The sequence below is a fragment of the Amphiura filiformis genome, chromosome 9 (genome assembly GCF_039555335.1).
Source record: "Amphiura filiformis chromosome 9, Afil_fr2py, whole genome shotgun sequence".
NCBI classification, from domain to species: domain Eukaryota; kingdom Metazoa; phylum Echinodermata; class Ophiuroidea; order Amphilepidida; family Amphiuridae; genus Amphiura; species Amphiura filiformis.
Genome location: NC_092636.1, coordinates 504,660 through 521,106, shown reverse-complemented (window position 1 = coordinate 521,106; position 16,447 = coordinate 504,660). Strand labels below are relative to the sequence as shown.

The 16,447-nt window shown below is 37.4% G+C and overlaps 1 protein-coding gene across 1 annotated transcript; it reads right to left on the bottom strand.

Annotated features, from left to right (window-relative positions):
- Nucleotides 1–2,783: 2,783 nt before the first annotated feature.
- LOC140160491 (transmembrane protein 26-like) lies at nucleotides 2,784–15,470 on the bottom strand. The gene is made up of 3 exons (XM_072183727.1): nucleotides 14,655–15,470; nucleotides 7,136–7,286; nucleotides 2,784–4,408 (listed from the first exon to the last, which is right to left on the bottom strand). Exons 1-3 carry the CDS (start codon nucleotides 14,861–14,863, stop codon nucleotides 3,380–3,382), a joined length of 1,389 nt encoding a protein of 462 aa, XP_072039828.1. The 5' UTR covers nucleotides 14,864–15,470; the 3' UTR covers nucleotides 2,784–3,379.
- Nucleotides 15,471–16,447: the final 977 nt, after the last annotated feature.

Genomic DNA, 16,447 nt, shown 5'->3' with positions numbered 1-16,447 from the left:
TATTTATAAAGATGGAATGATCGTTTTACGTAATATAGGACTATAATAACACGAACGTTTAGAGAAGATCTTAAAAAATATAGGCAAGTAAAAATATGAAATCACCTGCCACTTGCAGCAGAATCCATTGCACATGCGTCATCAAATAAAAACATCCCCTGCAAGTAATTGAACAGTGCCTAATTTGCATAAATCCAAAATGACCGCTAATGCAGGGGGTAAAATGTCAGAGTTGGTCAAATCTTCACTGCAAGATTCTCATCTGTGTGACGCCGATGTCACCAGAATGTCACTCCATCGGAAACTACACCTCGGTTTTCCATATCGCCGGTCCGAAATAGCCGGGTAGCCAGCCTCCTAGGTTTCTACAGAGTGACTTCGCGGCACGGTGACTTCGCAGGAGAGTCACACTGGTGTGACTACGCGACTAGGCCTGGGTGCTCAGTATGGCGTTTTGGGTTGCCGGTTTTGCTTTTATTGCCATATTTTTTATATTCTCTTGATTTATTCAAATAATATTCTTTATTTCTTGCTTTTTTTTTTTTGTTTGTGGGAGGGGAAATTGCAAACTGGACTTTAAAAATAAGGGAAATATTAGATGAATAAAATGATTTGTTAGTAAAAGAAATAAACATGATCAGTAAAACAACTTGAGAAAAATTGCAAATTAAGAAGTTAAAAGTAGGAATATTATAAGAAGCATGTAGGCCTATTGATGAATTAAAAATATTAAATGTGTAAAATAAATAAATAATTATAACAATAACAATATTAAGCATTAATATTTGCGTGATAAAAAATAGGACACAATTTCAAACAAACACTGCAATATGCCTATATTGATGTGACACCGATTTATAGGCATAATTTGATAACGTAAAAAATCAACATGAAAAACGAATTAAACTAATAGGCCTATGAAAACACCATTTTGAAAAACGGGAAAAGAAAATAACACAAGCCAAAGTTTTGCATAAACTTACGGCAGTAAAAGTATAAATTTGTAGTAGGCCTTTCAGGAACGTGACAAGAAGTAAAACAAAATGCATGCTAGGCCTATAAATCAATTTTAAATATAACAGAAAAATTCTTGCTTCAAAATAAGTAATGTTTTGGCAAATCAAAATGTATAAATTGAAAATGCTAGGCCTATAATAGGCATACTTTGCGAACTTCGGCTGAAAATTAATATCTCTTTTAAAACACAATTCGTTTTAAATAAAAAAAAGTTTCAATAGGCCTATATAACGTTATCATGCAAAATATGAAAAAATAGGCATAATTTGATAGCAAAACATGTCATCTAACCACTGAAGTAAACAAAGCAATGATATAAGTTTTGTGGGAAAACAAGCAAACAAATAAACTAAATAAAAACGTCTGAAATGAAACAAACAAATAAACCAAGAACAAGAACTGCAAAAGTAAAACACACACAGTTGATGAGATTATTAAACAGGCAGCACAAAAACAATTAAAATATATAAAAGAGAACAACAAATAAAAGAAACAAAATGAATCGGAAGTCTCACAGTAGAAATATAAATGACAAAGAATGCAAAAGCACGATAAAAAACAAAGACGGCAGTACAGCCGCAGACCCGCTGTACAGCATGCATCAATCAATTAATTATAAAACCAACTCATTCCATTCATGAGCGTACATAGGCCTACAAGCAGTAAACAAGCATGATACGCGTATTTGTCATCATCAGCGCGTATTTGGTAGATATACGCGCGCGTCCCCAGAGTGTTCGAACTCATAACAGGGTTCGGTCAATGACCTTTTGGCAGTGTAGTCACCTTGAAGTTCGCCGACTGGGCACCGAGCAGGCGACGCATGGGGACACGCTACAGAAGTCACTTTGATGTGACTACAAGATGTGGACCACTGTCGGAATCTAGTCAGTGGTCTACCTCATGGGTCGCCGATGCGGCATCGAGCAGATAACACATCGGAGGCTAGCAGTTGTAGTCACTGCGTGATGACACTGCTGCATAATACCCTACTACCTTGTTTCCGATGTTGTCACTCTCCTGTAGTGACTCTGTCGGCCACCATAGGGTAGGTTATTCTGGAGTGACGGCGGTAGTGACTTCAGAGTTCCAGTGCGATGTAGTCACTCTGTCGCCAGGAATTTTGCAGTGTTGTTAAAAACCATACCAATGTATTCATCTCGTCATAAGGATTTACAAAAGGTATAGCTTGACTCATTTCCAATGTACAGTTCTTAGGGGAAAGGTCAAATATCAAAATTTGGGTTACCACAGGGGACAAAATTTTAAAATTCTCTGATTTTAATTTAAATGGTATCAGATTGCAAATACATTTTAAACAGAAAATAGTTTGTCATGTTTCATGTGGTTACCTTGGTGACATGGCCAAAAAGATCAAAATTAATTGAGCCCTGTTGACCTTGACCTATTTTATGATGTTTGGATGATAATTGGAGCATTTTTCAATTGTGGACACACGTGGACGTACCCCTTTGCCCCTTTTGCCTATTACTCAAGAACTGTATGTTGCAGACAGGTCAAACTATCCTTATGAATGATGAGAGCAATACATTGATATGGTTATCAACAAAATTTGACCAACTTCTAAATTCCACTTTTTGGATTTATGCAAATTAAGCACTGTTCCGCCACTTTTGATGCGTTATTTGATATTTGATATGCTTTCCTGGAATGAATGGTGATTAAATGGATTCTGTTGCAATCAACAAAAGATATTTCAAAAATAAATGACATCATTCTTTCTGCGGAGAATTTTTGAATATTTGGCCCGGGTAAAGCGACCATTCTTAAACATTTGAGAACGTTCCTGTAACCTTATTGGTTCTTACCCGTGTGATATGACACGTTATCATTCAGCAGACATGAATAACGACATTTCATTGGTTAATAGCCAAATAATATAATTTCGTATTGTTAAGCGTTCATAAATAACCGTACTATAGCCTATATAGCCGTATTAACTATTATTCAGCTCTTTTATGCGTGTTAAAACACGCATAATCTTTGTTTTTGGCCTAAAACGATGATGTCGCCCGTGTTAATATGTTAGTATGTTGTATAAGACGGCTATATAGGCTATTGTGCGGTTATGAAATTGACTAATGATTAGTTCATTAATATTTACACCATTTAGGTGTAATACCGGTACTTTTAAGTTAACTATACTTCCCCTCAAAACATGTTGTATTTGTATATTATAAGCATATATTGTCCCATATTCATGCTTTTCCTTCATATCTCCGTATACGCATAATCATAAATTATGATCGTCCCGATCAATTGCCAGTATATAGCCCCGTATATATGATACATATATTTTACATGTTCTTTTGTTTCTCAACTATCCTGCTGTTGCCATGGGTTACCTAAAACTGACGTCAAGATTATCATTCTCTACATTTACTTCTCTCTTTCTTGATGCCATGGTTCCACCTCCATTGCCAAAGCCATAGGGCAAAGTTCCTCCCGGTCCCATGGCAGCTGCGTATGGATCGACAAACGCAACCGGGAATCGATATCCAAATTTGGCGGCAAGCAGACCCGCAGCTATTTCCATTTGTTTCTCTTCGTCCTCCTCTTCTTTTTTTCGTAACTCAATTTGCACAACAATAAGACGATAAACCTGCAGTGTGATCACTAGAAGGTTCTTGCAAGTAAAGAAAATATTGAGATAGCTAAGAACTTGGTAACGAGCGATGAGAATGACGCGGATGGTGAGAAATGGTAAATCTTGCATGAGGAGGGCGGCGACTATTGCCCATGTGTCTGATTCAAGGCAAGTACATGTAGGACTTTGATCTTCCTCTTCCTCGTCATCACGACGCACTGGTATCACACGATTTGGATCCACAGGTGACTTCAACAGGATGTTCTCTCCATCTTCTGTCGATCTTCCTGTTTCGTTCAACCCTGATTGCCAATGCATGGCCATTGTCACAACGCGGGAAACCTTTTTGAAAGCCCCTCGGTTGTATTTAGGTTTTTCTTCAGGGGATTCTAATAATACGGTTTTAGATGTCGGTGACGGGGCAATCTTAGATGGAGAACTCCGGGGCGAAGTCGGATCTTCGTTGCCATACAAAGTTGATTTGTACCGCCTACCTCTAGTGGCCGTGTACACAAGGGTAAATTGCATTAATGCCCACGACCATAAGGTCATTAAACCTATTATAAGACCTCGATTGTACATTACATTTTCTTCATTAAAAGCTTCAAATATTTCGATTATATCGGCTGCCATGCCTAGATAGACCAATAGAAGTTGAGATAGTTGATCACGTGTTATTTCTCCTTTTGGAAGCATCCATCGTCCAATTATAAGCACGAATAGAAGAAGCTGCTCCAAGACGAGTACCCATTCGTCAGATGAAAGACCTGCAGAGGAAGTCACCTGGCAAAAACGAACAAATATATAATAAATTAAATAGATTATGGATATGTTACGTATTGGGCGCTGGTTGTTTTTAAATCAAATTATGTGTGGGGGGGCTCATTGTAGGTCATTTGAGTCATTTCTAGAACTGTCAGTGATTTTCCTTTGGACTTAGATTTTTTAATTTCGCATTATGGGCGGTATGTGCATTTTGCTATTGAATTACTTTATTGACCCGGTAACTAATTTTGAGTATTTTTGAGTCTTTCTACAACAAATAATTTGTCATTGTTTTTACTCTGGACTTACACTACCCGATGAGATTCCAACTGCGGTACTGCCTCCTACAAAGGTGCACGTACAATGGCAGGTGGTACTAAACTGTGCAGTCATGTGTAGTAGCATAACCGCGTAGGTATTCCAATTAGGTACATTGGCAACGAAGTACCAGGTGGCTGCAATAGGAATCTCGTACATGTAGTGTACGTATATTTGGCCCGGTTGTTTTTAAAGCAAAGTATTGGGGGGGGGGGTCTGTCATCGAATTACTTTATATTGACTTATTTTGATTCATTTTGAATCTAACTAAAATTGTATGAATATTAGTGAAACCAGTCCCCCCTCTCTAACACCTTACGCCATAGACCCTACAGGACAACCATAACTTTCATTTTATTTCTAATTATGAGTATAACCTATCGATCACCACTTCTAAAATGCAACACCGTAGATTCGTAGGTAACTGGGAGATTGTGTGGGCCCCCTACTTCTATTTTGCAACTCTGTTACAAACTCGATTTTTAAGATTATGAAAAAGGTGAAAACTTTGGTCCCAATAAGTTGAAGATAACACAAACAATACAGCTGGTTTTATATCCATAAATGTCAAAATGAGTTAGTGAGTCAGTATAAAGTAGTTCTATAGCAAACACTTGCATATAGGCCTACCACCCATAATTTGCTTTAAAATTAACCAAACCGCAATACGTAACAAAAAAATTTAACACCGTAGAGAAACACACTGACAAACAGTTTGTTCTAGCGTAGAAGACTCGAAATGACTCAAAATGAGTTACTGAGTTAAAGCATGGAGGTATATAAATAAATGGAGAATGATCGCCAGAATTCTAATCTCCTAAGTGGAGATTATCCCGTTACCTCTATTCAATGAGTCACCAAACTTGAATTGACCAGCCACTTCAGCCAAGCTATTGATCTCCACGATGGTTATGAGCCTCTACCATGGTTCATTGATTGTCACTCCCAAAATTTCCTCATAGGAATTGACCCTACATTGACCCGTATCGGAAGCCTTGCAAAAGAGACTGTATAATGACGTCAGCTAGTCAATCAGATGTTCAAAGTCACCAGTTTTGATAGCTTATAGTTTCAATGTATGATCGTGCGAAAACCCGAAGAAATTCGGATGTTCTGTTCTCAAGTTATGAAACTGTTTTCTACACTAGTTGTGCCGTAACTTGAAAAATATACTTAGTTTTCATGTTCATATATTAAGCTTTTAAGGGGGTCTGAGGGAGTTCAAATATAGTGCAAATGAAAGCAAAACGTTTTTACCTTCCGATTGTGAAAAGATTATGTTGGGCCAATTTGGGCCATTTGAGTTACCAGCGAGCAAAATTTACCGGAAGTACTTCGGAATTCAAGCAAAAGTGATGATCAGACAATCTTTTCTAGAGAGAAATTGATATACGGAATGTATAGGCCCTATACATACTTTGTCTAAATAGTTTAGTGTATGATAACCGTGATTTTGGTTGAAGCTTCGGGTCAAATTGATTGAGTGCCATGACGGATATGTCATGTTATTGTTTTTAAACTTTTAATTCTGTATTGTCATGAAATCGTATAGGCCGCCTAAATCATCATCATTAAACTTCTCATTTTATAATAAATAATTATCAGTATTTAGGCCTAAATGATTATATTAATATTATTAGGGGCTATCATTTTCTTTGGAGGAGGGGTTCCAAATATACAGGGGGGGTCATAACTTTTGGGGAAAAAAGTCATAATTCAAAATTATTTTTCATGACCAAAATGTAGGGAGTCACAAGATGACAACAGATAAGGTGTTTCTTTTTTCAAAAAGATTGATTTCTTGATGCAATTTAACTGAGACTAGTATACCTAAACCTAGGTATACTAGTCTCAGAATTTAAGCACTCAATTTTTGGCGAAAATGAGATTTTGATATCAAAATTTTATGAAATATGAGCACTTTCCAGTAAGTATAGGCCTAAACTTCATTTTACCCCATTGAAATCAATGGCCAGTGAAACAGACTTCACAATGTAATCAGCTTAGCATAATCAATATAAACCTGGAATTGCCTATTCAACAATAATTGGTCATAACCAACGTAGTACAAAAGAGGCTTGGCTGGATCATTCTCCATTTATTTATATACCTCCATGGTTAAAGCAATGCGCACACCGCCCAAATTCGCCAGCGAAATTACGTAATGTTACTATGTGAACGGGATGACATGAACCACGATCGAAACGATCACCACACAAAGTATATGGCACTCGGAGGCCCCGGTCGGAGGCATACCAAAATAGCGTGATCCGGTAACCAAGAGAATTATACGTAACCACTTCGATGCAACAAACCCAATTTTGTTCACTAGGCTAACAGAGGGAGTAGTGAGTAGGTAAAAGAAGTTAAACCCAAGCAAATTATTACGTAATGGGCTTTAATTTTTTTACTTTTTGGGCTACTTACCACTTCCAAATTATTATTGCTTGTTGCATCGGCAGTGGCGTTGGCGGCGCTCCCACTAATGGATGCCAGTCTTTGGTCCAGTAGTTCTAATTCCATTATCCATATTGCTGGTATTACAGCAAGTAAAAAGAAGAGTACACTGGGACAAAACCTGTACAAAGTACAAATAAATATAATTGATTTAAACTTCATTTAATTGTACAAAACAAAAGGATGATGCACATCACAAATAGTGGCCTTTTACCAGATATTTCAAGCCAGGGGGAAGTCCCCTGCCCTTGGCCAGGGGGGGGACTCAAGTTTGGTTTTGGTAGGGACGTGCCGCTGAGATTTTGGAAGTAGACCCATAAATATACCAATTTTTCAAGAAATTTGGACCCATATTGATATATCAAAAGTCAAAATTTTCGGCCAAATTTACCCAAAATTGTCTTAGTTTTTACAAATTTTCCCAAAATTTTGGGGAAATTTTGAAAATTTTGGCTAGATTAAGGAAAAAATTGGACTGTTTTCCGAAAAAATTGAGAAAATCTTGAAAAAAATGACCCATTCATATACCAAAATAGGCTTTGAAAAAGGGGTCATTGATATACCAGAAGGCTGAAAATGCTACCCATGTTTGCGGCACGTCCCCGTATGGTCATTTGTACTGAGTACCCCCCGGGGCCCTTGGTCACTGATGAGGCCAGCATTATAGCCTGTCCATTTAACCAACTTAAGTCATCTCGCTAAAATGTTCTTACAAATAATGGGATCACCATACAATCAACTATTTGCACACTGGCGGCCAGTATTGTTTCTGTCATAGCCAGGGGGAAGTCCCCCTGCCCTTGGCCCGGGGGGGTACTCAAGTTTGGTTTTGGTAGGGACGTGCCGCTGAGATTTTGGAAGTAGACCCATAAATATACCAATTTTTCAAGAAATTTGGACCCATATTGATATATCAAAAGTCAAAATTTTCGGCCAAATTTACCCAAAATTGTCTTAGTTTTTACAAATTTTCCCAAAATTTTGGGGAAATTTTGAAAATTTTGGCTAGATTAAGGAAAAATTGGACTGTTTTCCGAAAAATTGAGAAAATTTTGAAAAAGGACCCATTCATATACCAAAATAGGCTTTGAAAAAGGGTCATTGATATACCAGAAGGCTGCAAATGCTACCCATGTTTGCGGCACGTCCCCGTATGGTCATTTGTACTGAGTACCCCCCCCGGGGCCCTTGGTCACTGATGAGGCCAGCATTATAGCCTGTCCATTTAACCAACTTAAGTCATCTCGCTAAAATGTTCTTACAAATAATGGGATCACCATACAATCAACTATTTGCACACTGGCGGCCAGTATTGTTTCTGTCATCAATTTGCACACATTTTCATGTGGACACTAACATCTCGTATCAAGTGGTCTAGCATTTTCAGTATGTATCAACCTCTCTTATGTCCATAGAGACGGCCGGCATAACAACCACGTCAAGACTCAGATCTTCATGAACGCAAATTAAATTTAGAATAAACCTATATAAATAAATTATTCGAGACACTGCGATTTCCAAACGTAGGTATCGGACGTACGTTGATCTATTCAAAACCACACAAAGCGAGGTCACGTATTTAGCCAGTTTTGAAGATTTTCTACGTTTGAAATGAACGTAGATACATCGTTGAAAATGCACAAAATTTGTCCATTTCACATTATGTTAAAGACAGTCAAGGATAATGAACATACGAAGGAAAGTCTAATTATTATTATGATCCCTTTTGTTTTTAACAAATCATTATAATAAAGCTACAGCGATGTGTTAAAAGTTGACTAAATTTAAACGTGATATCCATTGAAATGTGTGTGATACTTTGCGTTTAAAAAATGACATTGCGATTTCTCATTTTGGACTCAACGTAGCATTAAAACGTATCGTTCCACGTTGAAATATATGCTCATTTTACCTCATGTCTAGGTAAAGGAAACGTAGAGAACGAGTGTTTCCCTACGAATGTTATAATCAAAATATCATGTGTTTTTGTACAGGTGAGTTTTTGTGTATCCTCAGGGTGGTGAATTATTATAGGGGGAACAGATTTCTTGACAGGTCAAAATATTTTTCTATCCCCTTTTGCCCCCCCCCCCACTTTTGAGGCAAAAAAACCCACCAAAATTACGTAAATTTCCACCTTTTGCGACAATTTTGCGCAAAATGTGTTGATTGTTTTGCGTACGCTGGCGAAGAATGGACCCGTAAAGGCAAAGAAAAGATACCGTAGTGGTAGTAGCCCCGTAAAAAGCAAAGAAAATATACCATAGGCCCGTAAAGGAAAGGAAAGAGACCTTAGTGAGTATGTAAAAAAGCTTAATAAGCAAAGAAAAGATACCTTAATGGACCCATAAAAGAAAAAAAGAGGCCTCGGAGGGCCCGTAAGAAGCAAAGAAGATAGAGATACCTTAGACCTTAGGCCTAATGAACAAGAAAATAGACTTTTGTTGGCCCATATAGTAAAGCAAAGAAAATATGCCTTAATTACAAGGTATCTTTTCTTTAACTTTGACGGGCCCCAGAGGTCCCGTTTCTTTGCTTTTACTGGGTAACGCACCCGGTTACCCTCCCTTGTCGGCGGCACTGGTGAGAGGCTTTTATTTGCCTAGGGCAGCAAAGTCCATAGGAACGGCCCTGAATCCCGGGGGGGGGGGGTACTTAAGTTTGGTTTGGGTAGGGACGTGCCGCTGAGATTTTGGAAGTGGACCCATAAATATACCAATTTTTCAAGAAATTTGGACCCATTGATATACCAAAAGTCAAAATTTTCGGCCGAATTTAACCAAAATTGTCTTAGTTTTTACAAATTTTCCCAAAATTTTGGGAAAATTTTGAAATTTTTGGCTAGATTAAGGAAAAATTGGGCTGTTTTCCGAAAAAAATTGAGAAAATTTTGAAAAAGGACCCATTCATATACCAAAATAGGCTTTGAAAAAGGGGTCATTGATATACCAGAAGGCCGAAAATGCTACCCATGTTTGCGGCACGTCCCCGTATGGTCATTTGTACTGAGTACCCCCCCGGGCCCTGAATACTATCTGTCGAGCGGGTCTTCGTTGCGCTCTGGGATGATCTTTTCACAGTGAGGCAGTTGGGAGAGAGTCCATTCAGAGATTTAAACACATAAAGCAGTGTCTTGTATACAATCCTCTCACTGACTGACGGGGAGCCAATGAAGTTGGTTCAAGAGAGGGGTAACATGCTCAAATTTTGGTTTGAGACATATTAAACGTGCACACTTATTTTGCAACTTCTGCAAACGATATAGATCTTTCTTAGATATACCTAACTTAAAGTTACATGTTAGGCCCATGAAAGTCAATATCGAGTTTATCGTCCCTTTTTTTTCCCAGGTTGGTGAGGTGACTTTTTCATTTTTCATTTTTCATTATTTCATCAGATTTCATTATCTATAATAAATTACTGAGTTTGGCGAATTGGTAAGGCTAAAAACTTCTACGTTTTACATTATTTCGGAAAACGAATTTTTGCGTTGCGTAGAGTAAAGTTGTCCGCACCCCAATAAAACGTCCAATTTTGTTTTTGTTTACGTTAAGGGTGTCAAATTATGTTAATTAGTTTCAAAGGCAGGGCAAAGGCAGTGACAGCGCACCTGCATGCTACAACTTTTCACGCCAACACAATACACTACATGTAATGTTGACATAGCCTGAATTAGGCCTTCTATCCTGTCATCGGTGTGAGGATATTATGCCTGTAGTCTCAACTATTACATGACACAGTAGAAGCAACTATTACATGACACAGTAGAAACTCAATTAACATCTATTGTTTATTCAACTAATTGATCAACATTAGCATGTATTCTGTGTTCTTATGGAGAACCTATAGTTAAAGTGAAACTTTTGAAGGACAAATTAATCAGGGTTGCCAAACCACACCATGAATAGGCCTACTCTGCTTTGTGGTAGTGCTATGTTTAATGTTATCAGCATAATGTATGATCAGGTATGATCATAACTTTATATGAAATAGAGTGTAAGGAAATGTGAATAAAATTGTTTCAGCTGCACAGTGGTGTAGCCAGGACTTTTTCAGAGAGAGAGAGAGGGGGGGCCGAGGCAAATTTCAAGGGGGGGGGGATTGTCACAAATGGGCTAAAGAGTACGACAAAGAGATGTGAATAAAATTGTGTTCATCTGCTCAGTGATGTAGCCAGGACTTTTGCAGGAGGCGGGGGCAGAAGGTACATTTCAAGGTGGGGGACAAACTTGGATGAAAATGATAAAAAATGAGCTAAAAGGTACAACAAATTTGTCCAAAATGGGCTAAAAAGTACTGTAGAAACAAATGCATAAAAATCTTAAATATCAGAGCGACCAGCATCCCACAGGGCAAGACATGATCTAATTGCAATTTCAAGCCATTGATTTATATGGAAAAGATACTAAATATTATACTTCTAAGTTCTAAATGATCATCTCCTCTCATACCATTAATCACATTAAATAAAACATTTACATGTACACAAAATGTACACAATTTACCAACCGCGAAAGACCCTGACCGCGAAAGACGGGTGACCGCTAGTTGACCTAAAGTGCGTGTTGATTTAAAGCCACACTCATACATGTTATTTATAAACATGTTTTTATATGGGTAGGGACTAGAAAAGTTAGAAAAGAGCCTGGTTTTGGTTCCAAGTTATAAATTTATATGTTTTACAAACAAAAATATATGTTTCCAATTGCTAAAGCTGGTGAAAACACTGATACTTTGAAAATAATGAATTATTTTGGCATTTTTGAAAATTTGACGCGGGTGTTTTTGGTGTCCAAAAAGTGACGCGGGCGGGGAACGATAAACTCGGAATCGACTTTCACGCGCCTTATGTAATGTCCATGCACATGTTGATTGGAGCATTTGAAATTGATTTTATTTGACAATTTAATTAAGGTTAGCCGAAAGGTTTTTCATGCGCTTGATTTCAGAGGGGCGTAAGTTCATAACAGAAACAGCCATGCAGAAAATGAACAAGCGTACCGGGAGGTATAAGCCTACTTTAATAATTATAATAGAATATCGATCCACGGTCAAGACATGAAACTTGGCTCAGCTCGTGCCCGGGAGCTCGTGATGCGGGGGGCACAAGCCGTTTTCGGCAATTTTCATGAGGATTTTATAAATTATAAATCGATTGGGGGCACTTTCTCTGGCCCCTATGCCCGCCCCGTGAAGATACGCCACCGTCTAGAAAATGTGTTGATATTAAATTTATAGAGCCTTGATATCTTTGATGAAATAAATAAATAACATCAACAACAACATCACAATGCAATTATTTGTAAATCGAATTTGGGAATATTCAACAAGATAGCCTTAGCAGGCCTACAAATTTTTGAATTATATAAAGTGAAAACAATCAATCACTGTAGTCAGCGAATCAATCAAATATACAAAAACTATAAAAGAAAGGAGCAAGAAAGAATAAAGAAATAGTGAATAAAAAAAGAAAGAAAGAGAGAAAGAAAAAGAAAAAGAAATGAAAAAAGAAAAGGAGAAAGAAAACAGGGAAGGACAGAAGTAAAAATGAGAAAAGAGGAAAAAAAAACGAAATTTCAGCCACACGGGGACTCGAACCCACAAAATTTAATCATAATAGATTCAAAGTCTAACGTTTATCCTCTCGGCACACATCAGCTTACGCAATTGATTGTCCTCGAAGGGATATATAATTATAATTTGACGCAATGACGTGATTACAATTGCGTCCGCATAATGGCTCTTAGAATAAACACGCATGTCGGCGCTGAAATTTTGGACGAAACCGATGGAGAAAAACCTCGTTTTTTGCCAAACTAGCTTCAATTTGAAGTGAAAATGAAATGGAATGGCAATTGGCAGAATGTTGAGAAATAATGTAGGTATTCAGATGTCTAAATTAACGTCCGTAATCAAGATATCGATAATTTCACAAACCAGCTTTTTCTCAAGCAAATTCTCCAAAATTTTCCCCCAAAACGGGCTTTTAAAATTTAATCGGTACTGTATTTGGTTCTTCCCCATGGCAACATTATTTCTTTGATCGATTTGTAGTACAATACGAAAAAGAAGAAAACAATCACTCGGCGTGGATTTATACGGAGCGCACATTTGAAAAAAACGTCACGAACTAAAGACATATTAATGGCCTAATAATTTATTATTGTACTGTGATCCCCTTCTCCATCCACACGACAATCATGATTCATATTATGAGAAGTGCATGTACGACCGGTATGTTTGCCAAGACCTCAGACTGCTACTGAATCATTGTACTCATGTTTGTCCTTTTTGTGTTTGCCTGTCTGAAACAGCAAATTCATTCGAGTACTTGCATGGTCTACTCTACATTCATTTTTTGTATCTGTCAATTGTTGTAGGAACTTTATGCAAGGAGAGATGTCTGTCATTTGCTTGCCCCTGTTACCTAACTATACACAGAAGATAACTTATTATTTCATATTTGAGACCAAAATTAACCCGTTTGAAGGGAGATTGGAGTTTTGGTAAAATATTGCGTTTTCAAATGGGTCTATTGATACACGTATGTAGCATGATCAATTTACAGAAACATTGATGTACTTTGATAAATCTATACGTCAATGTTTGAAGAAAAATAATGCTATCTATCTGATGGTTTGTGTCTGTGTACTCACAAAAAGATCGATATATTGAAAAAATACTTCCTTGAAAGAAACCAGAGAATAATGCCACGAATCATGATTGTACTTTCAATATTATTTAAATTCATTTACCATCTCAGTTTATTTTTAAAATTAACCAATAACTGCAAATTTCATGCAAGATTTGGGGCCATTCTTCAGTAACGACCAAAAAAATAGTAAAAGTTGCACTTGCTTTCGCAAAACTAAATTAAGAATAGCTCCCAATGATGTGCCAGCACTCACTGCAAATTATGTCACGATTTTCATGGTTTGCGATAATCTAATGTAGGGCCTAATGTAATCTTTTTGATTGGATTAGGCTATAATTTAACTGCATGTGCACAAGGGCATAACAATTATTCTATTAATTTTGTTGAAATTTTCAATATGAATAAACTCCTGTATAGAAATTGCTACTTTCGTTTCATTTATGCGCGTGCTTTTTTGATTTAATTACAAATATTTAGATTTGTGTATTAAAAAGAGACGTTCAGTTGCTTTACAGCATGTTTATAGTTAGATTTGCATATTTGAATTTTGGAACATACATAATGTAAAATTACATAATATCATTATGATTGTTTTGTAAATTTCTAGACATAATAAACATGGTTGCTTGTGAATAAGTATATAAACTGCGTTTCAAACAAACTTGAGTAAAGTTGAATTTGGTAAAAGTTACATAAACATTTTATACAGCCTGTATGCTGGTATATTATAAGACATAGGTCTACGTCCATTTTGTTTGAACGCATCTCAACATTGTTAAAAGCGAATTTGTTACTGAAGCGTCTTATTGCCATGGAAACATCACTAACACTTACCACTTCGATTCTTCGCCCTTCCTCTTCACCACAGTGTAAATTCCCTCTATGAACATGCACAATAAAGTCACCGCCATTAACCAGTATGATTCATCGGCTTTTATAATAACTACTTGCCAAATGCAAAATATGGCATGAGCAGCAAAAAGTAATCGTGTTGTCAGCGCTTTGAGGACACGACCGACATTTATTCCTGCTTTCGTCATCATCGTGTTGTAGTATTTCTTTCGAAAGTTTCAATTTGCTTTATAAATCTGATCATTACAATATCTCATAATGAAAGATACATGTAAGGGTCCATACTGTATATGCGCGTTTTATAATGCAGTCCGTTTATCAAATCATCTCATACAGATAACCATTTTGAATTTGGTGATTGATATCTATTTACGAAGATTCATAACAGAGTCCTTAAGTACGTCAGTTGCCAGTCAGTGTCAGTCTTTCCTCTTCAACGATGATGAAATTGATAATTAATGTTTCAGTAATTCTACCTGGCCACCTGCGGATAATTATCGACCAAGATCGATCAATTTATCGAATTGCTTGCTTCGTGTCAATCCCGGGTGTCAATAATGGTATGCAGTTAGCAAACTCGTGACAGATTGCAACACTTCATGACTTCGATTCAGTACCACTGCCAGTTGAAACCTAGATCATCCATATGTTTGGGCGAAATTGCCAACAATTTCAGCCCTAATCGCGGGTCAAATAATTGAAAAGTTGCTCAATGTTTCTCAAAACCATTGGTTTTTATGGCCAAGATACTACCGGAAGTGTGTGTGTTTAGTCCATACCACCCACCAAAGAACTTGAAAGAAGATGTTATTTTTACTTCTTCGGAAAAAAAATCGATATGCTTAGGAGAGTGTATTGGACATGAATGCGTCACAAGTGTTTTAATACAAAGCTGCTCTTTGCATATTTAGGCTAACGACATCACTTGTCAGACATGTTGACGTAAACCTGTGTGCAGAAACACCCATTTAGGGTTTATTTGCTTGCCTAGGATCCGGGCCTAGGATACATCGAGATGGTGAACAACATTATGAATTGGTGGGATGAATATTACCCGGAATATTAATTATTAAGCTCTCCAAATTAGTTCCTTACTTCTATCATTTTACTTGTGCCAACTGCCAATAATTTTAACCCAGGGGAGCTATTAAAGTTTGCCTGTATGTGTACTCAACGATTTCTTAAGTACTTTCTTTATTCATCTTTTGTTACATTGTCGTCTTGTATTTGTTTGTTTTTTTGCTGGGCAACGGTCGAACGAGGGCGTATGATATTCGACATCATGTAGCATATGCGTAGATGGGGGTGGGGTGGGTGGATAAATCACCAAATATTTTGATAGGAGGGATCATCCCATGCAATCACCCACATGTTAACGCCTGCAATGTAACAACTTTCCCATATACAGCGGAGATAATTTTTTCCAATTTTTTTTCATGGATTAATGTAATACGCTGACCAAAGTTGTTCCACTTTTTTGGGGCAACTTAGGTCGGGCCACTCACGGCCCGTACGCAGGATTTCATTTGGGGCCGGGTGCTGATTTTGAAAAAATAGACTTTTTTCCAGGGGGGGGGGATTTGTGAAAAGTGGACTTTCTTCCCGAAATTGGGACCTTTTTGGTCCCAAAATGCGTAAAAAACCTGATTTTTTATTCGCTACGCTTGCAAATTCTGAAATGTTGAGACTTTTTGTATACTTTTCCAAATTTGAGGGGGCCGCACCCCCTGCGTACGCGTCTGGGACGGTCGGGCTACTTTTAACATTTAATGAAA